General features: G+C 38.4%; 1 protein-coding gene across 1 annotated transcript; it reads left to right on the plus strand.

Annotated features, from left to right (window-relative positions):
* Positions 1–15,452: 15,452 nt before the first annotated feature.
* LOC104215169 (uncharacterized) lies at positions 15,453–19,489 on the plus strand. The gene is made up of 4 exons (XM_009764918.2): positions 15,453–15,567; positions 16,812–17,836; positions 17,919–18,038; positions 18,127–19,489. The coding sequence occupies exons 2-4, from the start codon at positions 16,823–16,825 to the stop codon at positions 19,072–19,074; spliced, it is 2,082 nt and encodes a 693-aa protein (XP_009763220.1). The 5' UTR covers positions 15,453–15,567; positions 16,812–16,822; the 3' UTR covers positions 19,075–19,489.
* Positions 19,490–21,687: the final 2,198 nt, after the last annotated feature.

Raw genomic sequence — 21,687 nt, forward strand, 5'->3', positions numbered from 1 at the left:
CTCGGGCTCAATATCAAAACAACAAGTAGAAATCTACCTCTCGGGCTCAATATCAAAATAACAAGTAGAAATCTGCCCATCAGGCTCAGTATTAAAATAATAATTAGAAATCTGCCCCTCGGGTTCAGTATCAAAATAATAGTAGAAATCTGCCCCTCGGGCTCATTATCTCAGAACAGTATCAGCCTCTCAGGCTCAGAACAGTATGAAGCAACCAATCAATGAAATAAGAGCACATAATTATTATGGCAGATAATGCAGATAAGGAATAAATGCATGAGTGCAATGCAATGCATATGACGGTACCCTCTAGTACCCACTACGGCGTGCAGCCCGAGCCATCCATATTTATTTATCGTTGACGACGCTCACTGGGGGTGTGTACAGACTCCGGAGGGGCTCCTATAGCCCAAGCGCAATATCAAGCCATCTCGTGGCATCAAATCTAGGCCCTCGGCCTCATATCAATATCAGTATAATCACCCCAAGCTCTCGGCCTCATATCAATGTAATCAACCAGGCTCTAGGCCTCAATATCAATGTAATCAACCAGGCTCTCGGCCTCAATATCAATGTAACACTACTGCGGCGCGCAGCCCGATCCATGCTCAGTCCATAAATCATCATAAGCCCCTTGGGCATTCGTAAAACAATAGTTCTCAGCCCGAAATATCATTTAGAAATATCATTTAAGTTTTCAAATCTTAGAAAGATGGCTGAGTTTGCAAAACAGTATTTAAAACCTTGGACTGTGATCAAATGATATGCAAAATATGTGAAAACAGTGATATCAATCCCTGAAGGATTCAAATAATTGGCAAGAAGCTCAAATTTAACAATCAAATCTAAGTAAGGATGATTCTCAATTTATTTCAAGTAGAAAACACGGTAAAAACATCTCTCAGGACGGACCAAGTCACAATCCCCAATGGTGCTCTACCCCACGCCCGTTATCCGGCATGCAAGTCACCTCAATATAGCGTTACGATGTGAAATTCCGGGGTTTCAAACCCTCAGGATATCATTTACATCAATTACTCACCTCAAGATGACCAAAAGTCTAGCTCCTTATGCCCTTGCCTTTCGAATTGGCCTCTTCGTGCGTCGAATCTATCCAAAATCAGAACGAATATGTCACATTATGCTGTAGGAATAATACCCTATCGAAAATAACTGAAAAACATCAAAATCCCGAAATTTGGCGAAGCCCGAGCCCTAGGCCCACTTCTCAAAATTAAGAAAAATTAACATCAACGGATTCCTTATCTCGCCACGAGTCTATACATATAAAATTTACCAAAATCGGACATCAACTCGACCCTCAAATTTTCAAATCTTATTTTCAAATTCGTAGGCCTAAATCCCCAATTTACTCCTCAAAAACATGTAATCTAGTCGGATTATTCGATGATAATTCAATATTATGGAGTAGAAATAATCATAAGTGACTTACCTCAAGATTTCCCATGATTTCTTGCTCAAAAATCGCCCCAAGCCGTGTTCTTTCATAAGAAAAATGTGAAAATGAACTAAAAAAATAGAACAGCACTAATGAAGCCCATTCTGGTTGCTAAAAGACCTTTCCGGTCGCTAAAGGTGCCAAATCTGGTCGCTAAAGGTGCACACTAGAACCTTCTGCACCAGCAATATTTATTTTCACTAAAAAGGCTCTAACTCCACCATACGAACTCTGAATTTGATGATTCTTGTTCCCATGAGTCATAAATAATGATACGAACATAGTCCTTCAATCGAAACTCAATTCGGAGCTCATTTGCTCAGTGCGATATCCATTTCGCTCGTTAAACAATTAACAGATGTTTCGCGTCAAAAACTCAATTGCGACTTGATGAAATTAGATCAAACTTTCCAGATCAGTCCTATAATTCATTATCAAAATTCCGGAAGTCTCGAAATCAAATTTCAATCTCTAGAACTAAAATGGACCTTTGGATCATTACGTGTTTATGCTCAAAACGGCAAAAATCTTCCCAAAACTCTTCCAAAACTTATCCGAGCCTCGTGTGACCCCGACCAAACATGACAACACACCCATAACATCATTCAAACTTTTTCCAATCAACACAACACCTCAAACAACATCAAAACCATCAATTCACATCAAATTCAAGCCTAAGTTTTCCAAAAACTTCTGAAACACGCATTTGATCAAAAACCCGACCAAATCACCTCTGAATGACATGAAATTTTGCACACATCCCAAATCACATAATGAAGCTACATAAACTTTCGGAATTCCATTATCACCCTTGGATCAAAATCTCACCTATCAACCGGAAATCGCTAAAATATTATTTTCGCCAATTCAAGCCAAATTCCACATCGGACCTCCAAAACCAATTCCGATCATGCTCCTAAGTCATAAATAACCTAATGGATCTAGACAAATCATAAAAATTCCTTTCCGAGATCATTTACATATAAGTCAACTCTTGGTCAAACCTTTCAAATTCAAAGCTTTCAACTAAGACTATTCTTTCAAATTCATTCCGATTTTTCCTGTAAACCAAAACCAACGATCTACATCAGTTATAATACATAACACGGGGCAAGTCATGCCCGAGAACTGGCGATCAAAGCGCAAAAGCTTAAAACGACCAGTCGGGTCGTTACATCCTCCCCCACTTAAACACGCATTCGTCCTCGAACGTTCCAGAGTTGTTGTAGAAGCTAACCAATAGCTGAATAACCTTACCAAACACATACCCGGGGGTGATCCCACGACACCCTACCTCATATAGTTCCGATAATACAATATAACTGAAATTTCACAACACAATCTAGTCCATAACCTTAGAACCACATTTCCATTTCCGAAATCATACACAAGGTCAGAACCTCACATCTATATTCAGAATAAGCCCGAACCAGCTGTAATAACCGATACTTGCAACCTCAAATGCAATTACATGATAGACCACATAACTCAAACGCTTGTAGTGATAATTTCTAATCACAACAGTTGCACACACCGCCCGAATACCGATAGAAAAACTCTTATCAACTAAAGTGTCATCTCAACACTTTTACATACTGCCAATGCTAACTAAATCATGCGGTAAGACATAACCATTTTCCATATCAACCATTCATGAAGCCACTTCTCCTTTGGCAAATGCTACATCAAATTTCTAAGCCGAAGCTCGATATTATCCTTCCAACATGCTTAAATCAAATCCATTTGTATTCATTAATGATCCCACTGATCTCTTCTAATCCAACACATTATTCTGGTGACATGACACATCAATACAGGACTAAGCCACCACTCGCACAATATGCGCGCCAATAAGCAATAGTTCGAGCATACTCAATTCATGAAAATAACTCAAATGAAAGAGTTGTACCTCAAGCTCACCAGTACCACCACAACACAAGGCTCAGAACCCGTCTCACATCATAGAAATATAACACACGAATCTAACCCGGAAGGTCATATCTCCACAAAGCTTCGCTGCCATGCGCGACCCTATCCAGACACTAGTTCACATGAGACGCCCCAAGTCACCATGCTCAAAATCATCAACCAAGCACAATTTGATATCTAGTACCACCAGTGAATCACCATACCCATGGAGAAGTACATAATACAATGTCATGCAGGAAAACCTCACTATTGCGCCATCCGGTTACCCCAAAAAGGGAGAATACCTTAAAGAAAAGGGTCTCTTTGCAAGTTCCACAAGTACCACCCCAACGATATGCTATGGGCTCGTCAATCACAGTGGAACCAAGATATATGAATAGAAAAATAATAATCGGCTCTTCTATAGCTCACATTGACATCAACCTCACGAGCAACTTAGCTGCCAATAACATAATCCACCTGGCATGGTCACAGATCTCCAGTCCAAGCATATCATATAGAAGCAATCCAACAAGTACACATGTATATGCTAACTGAAACAAGATTCTCATTCTCCTTGACTGGAATAAATAACACTCTATATCGTAGGCATAAGCAAACTGCGCTGTCATAGCTCAAATTAGCAAGTTAACACAAAATTAGTAATTACCAAGTTTGTTTTGGAATTTAGCATCTTGGAAATCTCAAGTATAGTCCAGATAGTTCTTAACAGAGTTACGAATACGAGAAACATTATACCTTAGCCCAATATCCCACTCTAGGCATATCATAGCCTACGTATCTTCCGAGCATGAATTTTAGCTTGGTGCTTGCACATAGGTTCAACCCTCACATATATTCTCGCTCACAGCGCATAATTATCACCATCAATTAGCTCAACTAGTGCATCCAAAGAGTTTAGATAAGACACTCACCTCAAGCATGCCACAATCCCGAAATAGTATATTTTTTAGAATTCCCCGTCTCCAAATTCCTAGATTACATAAATCACCGTAATTGATCACAACCTCAGCACTCAATGACTGACACATCCCTCAAGTACGATCATTTTATGATAATTATTCTCAAAATTTTCCTACAATACATAGCAAGATCGAAATATTGGCAGTCGATCAACCAAGTGGGTGTTGAAATACCAATAGACATTTGTTGGTTAAAATATAGTGTTCACCCTTCTAAGGTCTTACCGAGCAGTTATAATATTCATCTAAATACCTGAAACTGACTATTCCATCCGGAACTCGTGACCTTCCCTTTAAGAATGAACTGCCACGTTGCACATGAAAATATTAATCATGTACCACACACCATGTCTATCATGCTATCTTGTTGCAAACACAAAATCTCATTAGAAATTTTTGAGCTATAGGAAAATTATATTCCGGCAGTTAGAAATCTTCTATTTGCTCCCATTTAGGAGGAGTTCGTAATATACAATATGTTCCGCGCACCGGTAGAAGATATCCGGCTCGAACTATGGTAAAAACCATCAAGAAAATTTTCAAATATGCTCACACATACCCAAGTTATCAAAACGGAATTCTTCTGGCTTGACCAGGCCATGTAGGTCACCAACCCAAACATATTGCCATAAAACATCTGTAAAGCATCATAATATATGATATATGAATCTAAAGTTGATGGCAAAACCAACACTGGAGTTGTGGTCAAAGCTGTTTTGAGCTTCTGAAAGCTCTTCTCACATTTGTCCGACCATACAAACGGTATACCCTTCTGAGTCAACTTGGTCAAGGGCGATGCAATGGATGAAAAATCCCTCACAACTGGGATAGAATCAATACTAGGAGTCTCAGCTCCAACATCTAGCACAAACGCTAGATATGATAGACAACCCTTCCCAACTATATGTTGGGATTTCAAGAAAGAAATTACTCTGCTAGGAACATAATCAGTCATACCACGCCACTCGATCTGCGGTACACCCGGCATAGCCAAAGTAACTGTCTTAGCATGACAGTCTAGAATAACATGACACGGAAATAACCAATCCATGCCCAATATAACATCAAAGTCCACATGCTCAATAACAATAGATCAACTCGGGTCTCCAGACCCTCAATAATCACAACACATGATCGGTACACACGATCCACAATAACAGTATCGCCCATTGGGGTAGATACATGAACAGGTAAAGAAGGAAACTCTCGGGACGTACCCAAATAATGAGCAAAATATGAGGACACATAAGAATAGGTGAAACCAGGATCGAATAATACAGAGGCATCTCTGTGGCAGACTGCACAATTTCTATAATGACAGCACCTGAAGCAATATCTAAAAAAAAACAGGCACGTCCACCGCCTGATCGACCTTAATCCCTGTAAGCAATAACCGACTCACCAACACGCCTCAAACTGGAACCAATATAGCACATAATCGTGCAATCAACTTATTTAATAGCAAACTTCCCAACTTGGCTCAAAGACATAATCAAAACGCACTCAATAAATCATAACGCACATACTCTATTATTGTCGTAATACCATAGTGAGATTGAACTCACTTCTTCATAAGCTTATGGAAACACAAATCATCTAGAATTTTAACTCTTCTGCAATTCTTGCATTCACTCACATAATAATTAAGCCCACTCTCTAGGCGACTAAATTTAGATTTCAACACATATTCTTCACTTTTAAATGAGATCTTCTAATAGACAGTATAAGAATCGCACCACCTTAGAACACTCCGCAAGAGATAACCCACCTATTTCACTTCTAATTAATATTTTTGTATACCTTCCACCGTCATTCACATTACACAATCACTTAGTCTTCCTGAGTCTAAACTCATACCGTAACATGAAATTTACTTCACTCCAAACAGGAGACATGAAAAGATTCTTCACGCGCCCATAACTCGGGGCTACACATCAGATCACAATGAAAATCAAACACTTAATAGTTCATCTATCATCATGCCGCCCTTCCTTGTCACCTCCAAGTCATATAGATATATCTCGCAGTACTAAAATACTCCTCACGTGGTTATCCAACCATCATTCCCACTAATAGGGACAATACCGGACATATAATTTCAAAACTCTTGCTCGCACAATCAGCACTTCGATGCTCAAGCCATAGGCAAGGATCCAGCCTCAAGTCCTCCAGACTGGCCTAACATCAAACTCACAGCGATTACGTCTCGCCCTTCGACCGGGGAATTACAAGCCATCAAGGCACATCTAATACTGAGTGCTCGTTTGCGCATACGAACAAGTGGATGGAATTGTAAGAGTTACCTTTTTTCAGCTGAATCAAGGACGCACGATAAGAATTCAAGAATATGAAGTTTTCCTAAAGGTTCTGCAGCCTCTCGAGGATAAATACAGACATCTCCGTACCGATCTGCGAGACTCTACTAAACTTTCTCATGACTCGCGAGACCTAGTAACCTAGGCTTTGATACCAACTTATCACGACCCAATTCCCGAACCTGGTCGTGATGACGCCTTTCATGAAGACAAGGCCAGCCATTCAACCCAATTCATCCTTTTAAGACAATTAATTAACATCATTATAGTATAAACATGGTTTAATAATATTCAATAGCGGAAAGTATAGATAAAATACAGAAATCCAACCCAACTCAGCCCTAACCGGGGTGTCACAAGTCATGAGTTACTACAGAGTTTACTAAAATTCTACAAAGTATGGAATTAGGAACAAAGTCTGAAGATATCATAAATAACAAAAGATAAGGGAGAAAACGGGTCTACGAACGCCATGCAGCTACCTCGATAGCTCCGATGAAAACTGAACAGTAGAAAACTCGCTCTATGCCTCATGAATACCTGTACCTGCACACATGGTGCAGGGAGTAATGTGAGTACTCCGACCTAGTGAGTAATAAATATAAATAATGACTGAAGGTAAGAAAACACGTTAAGGCACACAACATTTTATACAGAAGCAGTGAAATCATTTAAAATAACAATTCAGTGAAATATCATGTGAAATTTCTTTTAAACCAGTAAAACAGGTAATTTGGCAGTAAAATGATAAGTATAAATCTTCCCCTCGGGCTTAGTATCAAAATAACAAGTAGAAATCTGCCCCTCAGGCTCAGTATCAAAATAATAATTAGAAATCTGCCCCTCGGGCTCAGTATCAAAATAATAAGTAGAAATTTGCCCCTCGGGCTCAGTATCTCAGAACAGTATCAGCCCCTCAGGCACATAACAGTATGAAGCAACCAGTCAATGAAATAAGAGCACATAATTATTATGGCAGATAATACAGATAAGGAATAAATGCGTGAGTGCAATGCAATGCATATGAAGGTACCCTTTGGTACCCACTACGGCGTGCAGACCGAGCCATCCATATTTATTTATCGTCGACGGCGCTCACTGGGGGTGTGTACAGACTCCAAAAGGGCTCTTATAGCCCAAGCGCAATATCAAGCCATCCCGTGGCATCAAATCTAGGCCCTCGGCCTCATATCAATATCAGTATAATCACCCAGGCTCTCGGCCTCAATATCAATGTAATCAACCAGGCTCTCGGCCTTAATATCAATGTAACACTGCTGCGGCGCGCAGCCCGATCCATGCTTAGTCCAGAAATCATCTAAAGCCCCTTGGGCATTCGTAAAACAATAGTTCTCAGCCCGAAATATCATTTAGAAATATCATTTAAGTTTTCAAATCTTAGAAAGATGGCTGAGTTTGAAAACAGCATTTAAAACCTTGGACTGAGATCAAATGATATGCAAAATATGCGAAAACAGTGATATCAATCCCTGAAGGATTTAAATAATTGGCAAGAAGCCCAAATGTAACAATCAATTCTAAGGATGATTCTCAATTTAGTTCAAGTAGAAAACACGGTAAAAACATCTCTCAGGACGGACCAAGTCACAATCCCCAATGGTGCTCTACCCCACGCCCGTTATCCGGCGTGCAAGTCACCTCAATATAGCGTTACGATGTGAAATTCTGGGGTTTCAAACCCTCAGGACATCATTTACATCAATTACTCACCTCAAGACGGCCAAAAGTCTAGCTCGTTATGCCCTTGCCTCTCGAATTGGCCTCTTCGTGCGTCGAATCTATCCAAAATCAGAACGAATATGTCACATTATGCTATAGGACAATACCCAATCGAAAATAACTGAAAAACATCAAAATCACGAAATTTGGCAAAACCCGAGCCCCAGGCCCACTTCTCCAAATTCAGAAAAATTAACATCAACGGATTCCTTATCTCGCCACGAGTCTATACATATAAAATTTACCAAAATCGGACATTAACTCGACCCTCAAATCTTCAAATCTTATTTTCAAATCCCTAGGCCTAAATCCCTAATTTACTCCTCAAAAACATGTAATCTAGTCGGATTATTCGATGATAATTCAATATTATGGAGTAGAAATGATCACAAGTGACTTACCTCAAGATTTCTCATGATTTCTTGCTCAAAAATTGCCCCAAGTCGTGTTCTTTCACAAGAAAAACGTGAAAATGAGCTAAAAAATAGAACAGCACTAATAAAGCCCATTCTGGTCGCTAAAAGACCTTTCCGGTCGCTAAAGGTGCCAAATGTGGTCGCTAAAGGTGCACACCAGAACCTTCTTCACCAGCAATATTTATTTTCACTAAAAAGGCTCTAACTCCACCATACGAACTCTGAATTCGATGATTCTTGTTCCTATGAGTCACAAATAATGATACGTACATAGTCCTTCAATCAAAACTCAATTCGGAGCTCGTTTGCTCAGTGCGATATCCATTTCGCTCGTTAAATAATTAACAGATGTTTCGCGCCAAAAACTCAATCGCGACTTGATAAAATTAGACCAAACTTTTCAGATCAGTCCTATAATTCATTATCAAAATTCCGGAAGTCTCGAAATCAAATTTCAATCTCTAGAACTAAAGTGGACCTTTGGATCATTACGTGCTTATGCTCAAAACGGCAAAAATCTTCCAAAAACTCTTCCAAAACTTATACGAGCCTCATGTGACCCCGACCAAACATGCCAACACACCCCATAACATCATTCAAACCTTTTACAATCAACAAAACACCTCAAACAACATCAAAACCATCAATTCACATCAAATTCAAGCCTAAGTTTTTCAAAAACTTCCGAAACACGCATTTGATAAAAAACCCGACTAAATCACCTCTGAATGACATGAAATTTTGCACACATATCCCAAATCACATAATGAAGCTACAGAAACTCTCGAAATTCCATTCCGACCCTTGGATCAGAATCTCACCTATCAACCGGAAATCGCTAAAATACTACTTTCGCCAATTCAAGCCAAATTCCACACCGGACCTCCAAAACCAATTATGATCGCGCTCCTAAGTCATAAATCACCTAATGGATCTAGAAAAATCATAAAAATTCCAATTCGAGATCATTTACACATAAGTCAACTTTTGGTCAAACCTTTCAAATTCAAAGCTTTCAAGTGAGACTATTCTTTCAAATTCATTCTGATTTTTCCTGAAAGCCAAAACCAATGATCTATATCAGTCATAATACATAACACGGGGCAAGTCATGCCCGAGAACTGGCGATCAAAGCGCAAAATCTCAAAACGACCAATCGGGTCGTTACATCATGTCAGCTCAATACTCAGCTACTCATGTTAGTCCAATACTTAGACATTCATGCCATCTTAGTACTTAGATTACTCAAATATTCGTGCCAGTTCAATATTCATATATCCATGTTAGTTCAGTATTCACGTATCCATGGCAGACCAATATTCAGTCAATGCAGTAGTCATTCAGTTCAATATTGCAACAGTTTAGTAATCAGGTATTTATTCAGTTTTGTATACAGGTGTTAATGAAAGTTCATGTTTCTACCAGACCCGTTTAAGGTCCGGAGTTAGCAGAAGTTACAGTCAGGACAATCATTCGAGGACGAATGATCCCAAAGGGGAGATAATGTAACACCCCGTAAATTTGGCTCAGGTATGAATGAGCTAAAGGAGTAGTAAGGTTATATTTTGGTCATGTAAAGTTCCATCGGGATGATTATGGGTGAAAATAGTTATTTCAAAATCAAGATGGAAAGTGAGGTGCATAAGATTTGACAAAATCGACTAAGTTTGCAGAAGGTTCATATTCCATCAGGTTTTAGTGAAAATGAGTAAGGCATTTGGGAAAACCTAAAGCATAAAAGTTGTAGGACTTTGAAATAGCTTTCCAAGGATATATTATGGAGCCCGAACGGATCCTTGTGAAAAACGTTATGCGCATTTTACAGAACAGTATATGATATGCACGTCGGTAGCGTGCCCTTTGCGCGGCCGCGCTAATTTTGAGGCAGTGTTACTGCCGTTTAGTGCTGTCAGTATCGCGGGAAGGCCTCTAGATGCGCGGGCGCGCTAGTGGGGGTCGTTTTAAAGCCATATTTTGTCCCCCACAACTCCGAAACATTAAAACATGCTCTAAAAAGGAGAACTCTCAAAAACCTAACTTCCTAAGGGTCCTTTCACCACCCAAGGTAAATTCTAATGGTGATTCTAAGTTAATTTTAATATCCCAATATCTTATTAACATGAGTAAACCCTCCATATCATTAGATATTCGTTTGGGGCATCATTGTTGAGAGAAGAAACCCTAGAACTCGAATTCAAGAAGATTGAACGTCAAAAAGGTAATGTCTTCACCCTCTAATTGATTATAGAATTGGATTAATGATTATTGACTCAAGTTCATGAGATATGAGTTGATGGGTTTGATAGAAAAGCATTAACAATTATAGGTTTGGCTTGTTGATTGTTGATTATTGGTTAAGGGTGTTGTCTACCTTATGGGTGATAAAGAATAATGTTGATTATAACTATTTGAGACTTTAGAATTTATCTAGGAGCAATAGAATGGGTTATTGGGTGTAGAGACATCATTAATAAGGACTATGAAGCTTTATGCCACCATTTCTCCTAAGTGACCAAAACATGAGTATTATTGCTAACACGGAATCCCTTTGACTTGTATTGATATAGATTGAAGTTGAAGGGGGTTGGCGAATATTGTATTATGTTCAAGAGCAGGAAGTTAAGGTATGTGAGGCCAACTCTCTATGTTTAGGAATATTAATGATTCTCCCTACACTACGTTTCTTTTACGACATATCAATTGCCTCAAAAAAATATAGTTAAGCCTAGTTCCTTGAATAGTTCTAGAGCTTCTATTCTCTAGCCTCATAACTCGTTCATGACTTTCATTCTGAACGTTATGAGCTCAGTGCGTATTCAATATAGACTTGGGTTTGATGCCCACGAGCCTTAGTATAGATTTCTCAGTATGCCTTAAACAGTTGAAGTTTCAGTGTTCATAATCAGTTCAAGAATACATGTCTCAGTCTAGTCCTATTCAGTATCCTAGTATTATGTAACTCAATGTGATTCAGTATTTCACTATCATATATTGCAGTATGACTCTCAGTTCCTGATTTTAAATCCCTGAATGTTGAACACTTGTATTTGGGCCTGAAGCCGCAGTTTATGCTTTATGCATCTTTGGGCCTGAGGCCGTAGTTTTTTCTTTATGCATTTTGGATCTGAGGTCGCGGTTATGTATACGTATACTTGGACCCGAGGCCGCAGTTTGTGCACATATATATTGGGCCTGAGGCCGCAGTTTAATATTCAGATAAACAGGTTGTTCATCATTTAGAAGAGGGAGTATTCATATCCTTACTTCCTTTTAGTTCAATTATTAGTTACCGTTCAGTTATCAGTTACCAGTTATCAGTTCAGTTATCAGTTATTAGTTCAGTTACCAGTTATCAGTCCAGTTATCATTTATTAGTTATCATTTCATTATCAGTTATCAGTTATCAGTTATCAGTTATCAGTTATCATTTCAGTTTCAGTTTCAATAGTTATCATTTCAATTATCAATTATCAATTCTCAGATATCAGCTTAGTTTCAGTTTCAGCATTTATAATTCTTTCTTTCAGTTGCCTTACATACCAGTACAATTCAAATGTACTGACATCCCTTTTTGCCCGGGGCCTGCATCTCACAATGCAAGTAATGATTTATAGGTTGACGACGCAGAGCGCTAGGATTCCCGTACCAGTTATTTGGTGATCCCCAGTTCTTTTGGGGCATTATTATTACTTTACAGACTTTCAGTATTTACAGATAGTCAGTGTTTTCAGTACTTCAGTAAAGGCTTCATAGACTAGAGTAACAGTTAGACAGAGTCACAGGCTTTTCATAGTAAGATATGTTGGCACTTTGATTTATATCATCCAGACTTTCAGTATATCAGCATGTGTTAGTTTATCTTCCGCATTCAGTATGTTATAATACCACATGTTGATTCAGCTAGCCAGTTGGTTTGCTCGGTCACATGTAGTCAGGCAACGAGTGTCGTGTTACGTCCAGGCCCAGGTTCGGGGCGTGACAAGAAGTGTATTGGGAATAGTGGCTATAATTTGTCAATAAATTGGGCCTAAAGGCTATTTCAGGTAAAAATTGTACGGGCTAACCAGTTTTTGGACTGGTAATTAAAAAATAGCCAGTGTTTGCAAAGTAATTGAAAAATAGCCACTATTTTGCTGCAACACGGAAAGTTCCAGTATAATATACTGGATATTGGTGCACCTGTGTATGAACTTCTAGCATATTATGCTGAAACTCCAACACTCGGAAAGTTCCAGCATGATATACTGGAGATTGAATCACCTGTGTATGAACTTCCAGCATATTATGTTGGATCGGTATATTATATTGGAACTCCAGTATATTATGCTGGAAGTCCAACATATTATACTGGAGTTCCAATATATTATGCTGGAATATTTTCGGATTTTGAACAGTGTTTTCGTTCAGATTTATCTTTACATGAAAAGTGGCTAAAATTTGATTACTTTTGAAACTGTAGCTATTTTCAATGACAACTTGTAAATCTGCCTATTTTTGAATTTCTCCCACTATTTCGGGTCCATGGAGTAAAACATGGGCTAATAAAATATATTTTGAAGGGTATAGAGGGTAGTTTTTGGGGCATTTGTATTTATACACGCTTTTTGGGTCACGTTTTAACTTGTTCCGCTTTGCAAAAAAATTGCAAGTGTACCCACTTTTTCGCGTAACTTCAGCATAAAGGCCTGAAATAGCAAAGACAATCACGAAAACTTCAGCATTCTAGTAGACGGGCCTGAAGTAGCAAAAATTGCTGAACCAAGTGTGCTGAAATTTTTGTTTGTAATTTCAGAATTTAAGCATTCTAGTAGCTGAAGTTTTGTTCTCTATTTGCTCAAGTTTTTGTTTGTAATTGCTGAACTTAAGCATTCTAGTAGCTGAAGTTTTGTTCTCTATTTGCTGAACTTCAACATGTTTTAGCTGAAGTTTTGTTCTATATTTGCTGAACTTCAGCATGTTTTATGTTATCATGTAATTGATTTTTTGTACAGATAATAAGTTTATCATAAGTAGAATTAGTAACTTAAAAAATTGGAAAAATACATAGTTTACCCATTAATCTTGCACCCAAATCCCTGTTACACACCTCTTGATCACGGGCAACCTTTTACACACCCAACCTTTTAAAAGTGTGTCAAATACACACTACTTTTTTCTTGACCAATTTTTCAAAACATGGGTAATTTCACGCTCCAATCAAATAGTGACACGTGTTACTATTTTTTATTTAAATAACACTTAAACCTACAACTATACCCCTTAACCATTTTCTTCATTTGATCTCTTTTTGTTCTCTGACTAATTATCCGTTGCCGTCGACATCTAGAACAATCTAGGTCACCACCTTCCGGTTCAAACCAAAATTAAAATAGAAAATCTCAAGGAAGCGCGAAGAATCAGAAATCTTGAGATAATATCAAGCTATATTATAACTTAAGACCAAAAGCCCACTTCAGAATTTGCTTTAATTCTGTGTCGAAATTTGAGTTCGCCGGAAGATGATTTAGGAAAGGAAAATAAAAGGCAAATTAAGAAGTGGGTTCACCAACACTATTAAATTTTCCTTCACACAAAGGTAATTTGAAGATTGAAGTGCCAAAACTAGAAGGTGATTTCCCAGTCTTGATTTTTTGAAGAACAGTTCGGCGGAAGGTCATTTAAAGAAATCCGCCTAAAACAACAGAAAGTACCATAGAAAGAGACTCCAAAGTAAAAATAATTAACCGAACCGTAAAAATTACCATAGAACAAGACCACAAAATTACTTCACCTGAAAACCCCAAAACTCCATAGCTACCGTTCCTTTTAATCGACCGCCGTGAAACATAAAAAATATAACAAAAAATACCATAAAACCTTAAATGAGTACGATAAGGCACAAAGGTCAGATCATGCTTTGGAGAAGAAATGAGGGAGAAAGAGAACTTGCACTCGATTAACAATCGGACAAAAATGAAGATGAAAAGAAGAAGAATTTTTTCTAGAAAAATAAGAAATGAATAGAATTATGGGACCCACTAGTGCCATGTGTTAAAAATTGTGATACATGGCATTTAATTAAAGATCTGGACTGAAATTTAGAGGTTTTACGCGCTTACTTTGTTTGTTAGACACGCCTATGATATCGGTCAAAAAGTAGTGTGTATTAGATATACTTTTACAAGGTTGGGTGTGTAAAAGGTTGCCCGTGGTCGAAAGGTGTGTAATAGGGATTTAGGTGTAAGGTTAATGGGTAAACTATGTATTTTGCTAAAAAAAATTAGATAAATGATTTTGATAATGTACAAAGCTGAATCCAACAAGTTACTATCATCTTCTTCAAAACTTACTTTAGAAAGTTATTTATAATTTGTTTTTAAATAATTTGATAAACATACTTATGGCAATCATCCCCATAAACTGAAGTTTCATAGCAGCATCAACAACAGAAGAAGAAAGAAGAAGAAGAAGAAAACGAAGGGGCTGGAATTGTTTAAAAAGTGAGTACAAGTTAAAACTTTAAAAAATAGGTATATATTAAATAGGAGCGACCAAATAGGGCGCTGATGCAATTTTGTCATTCTAAATGGAGAAGCCCAATTGATTATGGATCTGGCCCGCTCCATCTTCTCGCTCTTATCCTTCATAGTCCATTCCAGTGGCCTTGTCGTTTGGAACAACCACCATTTCCTCGGTTACATACTATTCTTCTCTCCTTCTCTTTCACCGGCGATCTCTCTCTCTCCGGCGATCTCTAAATTAAACTCGTAAGTTCCTATTTTTCTCTCACTTATGACTTAACTTCCAGATTTGACAAAAAACCCTAATTCCTCTTTTCGATGGTTTCTTAATAGTATAATAATTTGGATTTAAGTTCAATTCTCTTCGTATTTGCTCATATTGCATTAATTAAAGTATGATTTCCGATTTTGTTATAATAATTTGTGAATTTTTTTCCCGCAAAAAGTAGCGTTCAATTTCCTCCCCCTGTAATAAAAGAGCCTGAATTGGAAGGAATTTGATACGGATAATTCATATATTAGATTGTAATTAGTTCGGATTGAAGTGTAGTTGATTGATTAATGTATTGAGAAAAAAAAAAAGATAGAGGTTAAAAATACTAGGTGATTTTTATGTCACATAAATTGGGAAGAGTGAGTAGTGCTTATGGATCTTTTGGCATGGGAAACCCCATACCAGTCCCTTATCGTGTAGCCCAACAGCGGCCTTTTCTCACGTTGCTCCATCAGCTACTTGAATCCCAATCTAATGGTTGGAGGAGGGTCCTTATCACTAGGCGACCCCTCTCTCCTCAATAATAGTGCTTATAACAAAATTACAAATAAAAATTATTGTTGTTGCGTAAGTGTTTATGTCCAACTCTGTAGCAGGGAGGAAACCCATTTCTTTTCAATGCAAGGGGAACAAATTCTGTTAGAGGGGATTTATTCTTTTGATTCCCTTGTATTACAGGTGTATGGTATTAGTAGCAAGATGTTTAAGTTGACATGACTGAATAATGCGAAGTGATTATTCACACTCATTTAGGGTTCATAGGACTAGAGAATATATTATTCATGGACTAGTAACAGTGGGTCGTAATGCAAAAATTAGTTATGCATGGATTATGCAAGGATTAGGTATTATAAAGCTTTGCAGGAGAAGGACAAAAGAGTAGTAGATTGATGTATCATGACGCGGGTGGCTTATTGGTTGAACAAAGAATTTAAGGGACTTTCTTTTTAAATCTTATGGCCAGGTTGTTTGACTGTTCATCCCGATTGACACCAACTTGTAGTTAAGCAAGTGTACATAGTTGTGTGTGAATGCTCTTTCCTGTTAGTCGTGTTTTCTTCTGCTACTTGTAATTCATGCATAAGGGTAAGGAACTTTAGATGAACTCTATAACTGAAAGAGATGCACTGCCCAGCATGTAAACCTTGTGTCCCTACTCCTCTTTGTGGCCTCTGGTAGATTGGAAGGATTTTAATTGTTTTTCCAATTTTGACAGGAGGAAATTCTATGGCTCCAACGAAAAACAAGAAGCAGAGCAATAATGCTGCTGAATCTAGTTCTAAAAGTGTAGTTACTGAAAAGAAAACTCCCAAGGCACTGAAGGCTAAACGTAAACTTGTGAAAAAGTTCTCTCACTTAAATTCTGAGCAGAGCAATAATGCTGCTGAATCTAGTTCTAAAAGTGTAGTTGCTGAAGAGAAAACTCCCAAGGCACTGAAGGCTAAACGTAAACTTGTGAAAAAGTTCTCCCACTTAAACTCTGAGCAGAGCAATAATGCTGCTGAATCTAGTTCTAAAAGTGTAGTTGCTGAAGAGAAAACTTCTAAGGCACTGAAGGCTAAATGTAAACTTGTGAAAAAGTTCTCTCACTTAGACTCTGCACAAACCGAAGAAGCTGAGATCAGTCCACAAGTGCAAGCCAGAAAGAAAGACAAGAAGGCAAAAGATGGCAATGAAGGAAATCATGTCGGTGGAAAAGATGTGAAGGCTAAACGTAAACTTGTAAAAAAGTTCTCTCACTTAAACTCTGCACAAACCAAAGAAGCTGAGATCAGTCCACAAGTGCAAGCCAGAAACAAAGATGAGAAGGCAAAAGATGGCAACGAAGGAAATCATGTTGGTGGAAAAGATGCTAATGGGTCTCAGAATAAGAATCCAGGGAATAAAGGAATGGAAAATATGAGTGGAAGATGTGGAGAGGTGAGTAAGGATGAAAAAACTAAGAGGAGCCTTGCTTTATATGGAGGAAGCGGAGAGGTGAACAGTAAGGATATAAAAACTGTAAATAGTCTTGGTGGAATGATTTTCATGTGCAATGCAAAAACCAAAGCAGATTGTTTCAGATATCGTGTGATGGGTGTTCAAGCAAGCAAGCAAGATGTTGTGATGGGAGTCAAACCTGGTCTTAAGATTTTTCTCTTTGATTTTGATCTTAAGCTCATGTATGGTATTTATGAGGCATCTTCTGCTGGTGGAATGAGACTTGAGCCAGCAGCATTTGGTGGGGGCTTCCCTGCTCAGGTCAACTATACTGTTCTTATCTTATGCTTTCATCTTCTTCCAATCTGTCAGGTGTTTTTATTGATGATAGGTCATCCAACAGGTTCCTTTTAAGATTCACAAGGGCTGCATTCCATTACCAGAGAAGGTGTTCAAGAACGCAATTAAAGACAATTATGATGAAAGGACACGCAAGTTTAAAACTGAGCTGACAGTTGTGCAGGTACCAAGCGACCTCCCTAATTATTAGTTCTTCCACTATTTTCCTAAATTTTGATGTCAGTATTTTGGCCTGAATTTTCCTTGAGCAGGTTGAGAAGTTGATGGAGCTGTTTAGACCTACACCATTACTGGATCCAGCTCTCACACCTGTAGTCCAGGATCCTGGGGCTCAGCCAGTTAATCAGAGCAGGGCAGCACCACCTTTATATGGAGCGCATTACAACAGTAGTAAACCTGCACGGAACTTCTCACCACATGATCATCAAAGACAGCAGTTTGCAGGCCACTTTGTCATGCCTAGAGAGGTTTCCCATCATCCTAATTTTCTTACTGAGAAAGATTACAGAAGCTATGGTCTTCAACAGGCAAAACATCTGCAGCCTTCTATTTCTGCTGTACACGTTAACCATAAATTGGATCACTATAGTCTTCAACCGGCAAAACATCTGCAACCCTCTACTTCCGCAATACATGTTAATCCTAAATCGGATCATTATGGATCTGAACAAGGAATGCCGCAGCTCCTGAGGGACCCTGCTAGTGTAAGAAGTGATGCAGCTTTTGCGCGGAGTGGACATGTCTATGCTGATCCTGTCTTTCCAAGTGAAAGGGAATACCGTGGTTACGGCCTCAAGAGTTTCCATGGGCAACCTGTTACTGTTGCCCCTGCTGTAGCAAGTAGTAATACAGCGGCCGCAGCTGTCGATCATAGTTTACTAAAAAATGTCAATCCTTATGATGAGAGTACCACCTCACTTGTGAACCGGTATCTTTCTATGCCAAGGGCAACGATAGCAACTGGAGGGTTGCCGTTGACAGGCCGACAGTCGTTTGCTGGTGCTTCCAACTATGTGGGTGACACCAGAGGCCATCCGGGAAGGTTGCTTGCTGCAAATGAAAGATCTTATCCACCAAATGCTCCTCATGTGCTATCAAATGACAGCCATATGTATCAGCATCCTAGATATGAACCTGGAAAATCATCGTCAGTTTTATCTCAGTATCCTTTTGCTGGCCCGTCTGCATCTCGCCGCTGAAACTCTGCTGCAAAATATCCATCCCTTAATGTATTTCACATTTCCTTCCTGTAAAGTTGGGAAATAACCCTGATGGCTTCCAAATATCCAGGCGGAGGGGGTAGTCTTTATATTCAGTTAGTGAGACAAAAAGAAAGACTGGATTTGTTGGCTTCCCTTCCGACAATTTGATGTTTGTTCATAATCTCGCAATGCGTGAACTAGAACTTCAGGATTCTGATGGGAGTCACTTTAAACTGTAACTTATGTCACAGGGGCAAGTTTTGATGCACTCGGTTCCTTTAACTTGTATGAACTCTGTAAATATTTATGGGCAGTGGCGTGTGCCAGACTGCCGGTGCAGCAGCTGCTTATTTTGTGAAAGATTTACCCAGAAAGGTCAAGTCGCTGCTATGAATCACATTTTCAAATTGAATCTCCGTATAACTCCAGTTCTCTCGCTTTGTTTCAGGGTGCCTCGTCGCACTCACTTTGCAAGATGTGGTGCATCTCTGCATCGAACTGAAGATGATGGGCCAAGAAGTCAATCTTGGATCCAAAATTTCCCCCTTTTTAATTTTTTTTTAAATGTTTCTTATGTACAAAACTTTCTGTTTCTAGTGGAGCATGCGATCCTTAAAGGTAAATAATTAGTCATTTCCTGTGCAGAGACCTGCGACATTGTCAATTTTATGGAGTAGAAAATTTTAAGTCTGTTGTTGAACAGCTCGAGGGATTAGTGTTTTAAAAGGCGTTTTTGGGGCAAGCCTTGGGGCGAGGCATACCAAAAACGCTCTGAGGCGATGGTGTGGGGCGAAAGTCTCAAGAGGCCTACACCCGGCTGGGGGCGTACGCCCGGGCGCTTGAGGCGCGTTTTTTAGTGAGGCATAAGCCCCAAAGACTTTCAAATTAAAACAAAATTTGTTGAATAAGTCATTCATAAAATACCCAAATTCTCAAAATTCATCTTGGTAATTACTCAAGTTTTAAAAAGGTACTGGAATGTATTAAATTTAAAAGTCAAGACCTTTTTTATTGACTGAAGCCCTAATTCATAGTCTTTTTCAATTCTTTATTTTGCCCGCTAGTCTGCTAATATCTCCCTAAAGCAACGAATATTTAATTTTTTTTACAAATACAAAGAGAACTTCATTCTCCTTCATAGCAGCAAGCTCAAAGTTCAAATTGCAGGTAAGTCATACTTTTTATTCTTCCATGTAGAAAACTTTATTTTGTTGGACTCAAGTTACTTGTGCTTTTAAGTAACGTATAATAGATTGTTTTGATTAGTTTTTTGTGGGGATGGAGCACATCTATCTATAGTTATAGTTTTCTTTAATTTTTAAGCAATTTTACCTGTTTATAAATATTTACTGTAATTATATTATTTATAAAATATTAAAAATTAAATAGCTATGGGGCTTACGCTTCGCTGAGGCATATGTAAAACGCCCCGCCTTACGCCCACGCCTTTTAAAACACTACGGGGGATTCATCTTAAATTTGAGCCCTAAACCCTAAACAATCATAAGAAAGGTTTACGGATCGTTTGATATGAGGATTAAATTATCCCGGGATTAATCATGGGATTATAATTCCAAGACTAATTTATACCACATGAGAGGTGGGATAAAATAATCTCAACATTGATGGGATAAGGTGGTACAATGAGATATCCTGGATTAAGTTTGGGATCAAATTTATATCGTGTTTGGCACGGGATAAATTTATACCGCCAACCAAACACGATATAAATTTAATCTCACATCTTATCTCACCTTATCCCTCGTACCAAACGAACCCTTTAGGGTTTAGGGCTCAAGCTACTATGACTTATTCGTACGAGCTTAAGAGAGTAAGAAAACAATACCAAGAAATCTGGCCTCATTTCTTTGCATTTAATGGAGGTCTGATTCTTCATCATTCAGATTTCAGATATTAAATGTGTTTGTTTTTAAAGCGTGAATCTTAATCATTAAGTGTGTTTGTTTTTTAACTTCACAACCACTTAATAAGTCTGGATAGGTACGTATGATTAAAATCTATAACAGAGACTTAATTTCATTAAGATGCTATCATCTATATATATTACTAAATGACGTCACCGCCTACCATTATCAACTACCACCATGCCACCCACCACCACCATCATCCTTAATTATAGTCGTCACCATTATCGACTACCACCACTCACCACTCCCACTCTCACCCCCACCCCCATCATTCTCAACCACAACCAATACTCATCCACTTCAACTACCACAACTAGCCACCCCACACCATCAACAACCATAGTCAGCATTGCCCATCATTATAAACTACCACCACCCACCACCATCTTCCTCAATCACAACTACACCACCACCCGCCATTTTTAACTATCACCATCCACCACTATCATCCTCAATTGTAATCATCACACCTACCAATCACCCTACTACCTTGAACCACCACCACCAACTACCATATTTAAAAAAAAAAAAAAAAAAAAAAAAAACTATATAGTTTATTGAAAAAATATTAGATTAATTAGTATTTCATTTGAATTTTATGTTTATTAATTTTTAAATAAAGATAAATTTTATATATTTAGATGTTAAAAATCAAACAATCATAATCATTTAGTATTCAGAT

This window comes from Nicotiana sylvestris, chromosome 2, assembly GCF_000393655.2.
Source record: "Nicotiana sylvestris chromosome 2, ASM39365v2, whole genome shotgun sequence".
Classification (NCBI taxonomy): Eukaryota; Viridiplantae; Streptophyta; class Magnoliopsida; order Solanales; family Solanaceae; genus Nicotiana; species Nicotiana sylvestris.

Coding starts and splice junctions, on each gene's coding strand:
- LOC104215169 (XM_009764918.2), top strand. CDS start 16,823: ATGGCTCCAACGAAAAACAAGAAGCAGAGCAATAATGCTGCTGAATCT. Junction 17,837..17,918: donor GTGGGGGCTTCCCTGCTCAG/GTCAACTATACT, acceptor GTCATCCAACAG/GTTCCTTTTAAGATTCACAA. Junction 18,039..18,126: donor CTGAGCTGACAGTTGTGCAG/GTACCAAGCGAC, acceptor TTCCTTGAGCAG/GTTGAGAAGTTGATGGAGCT.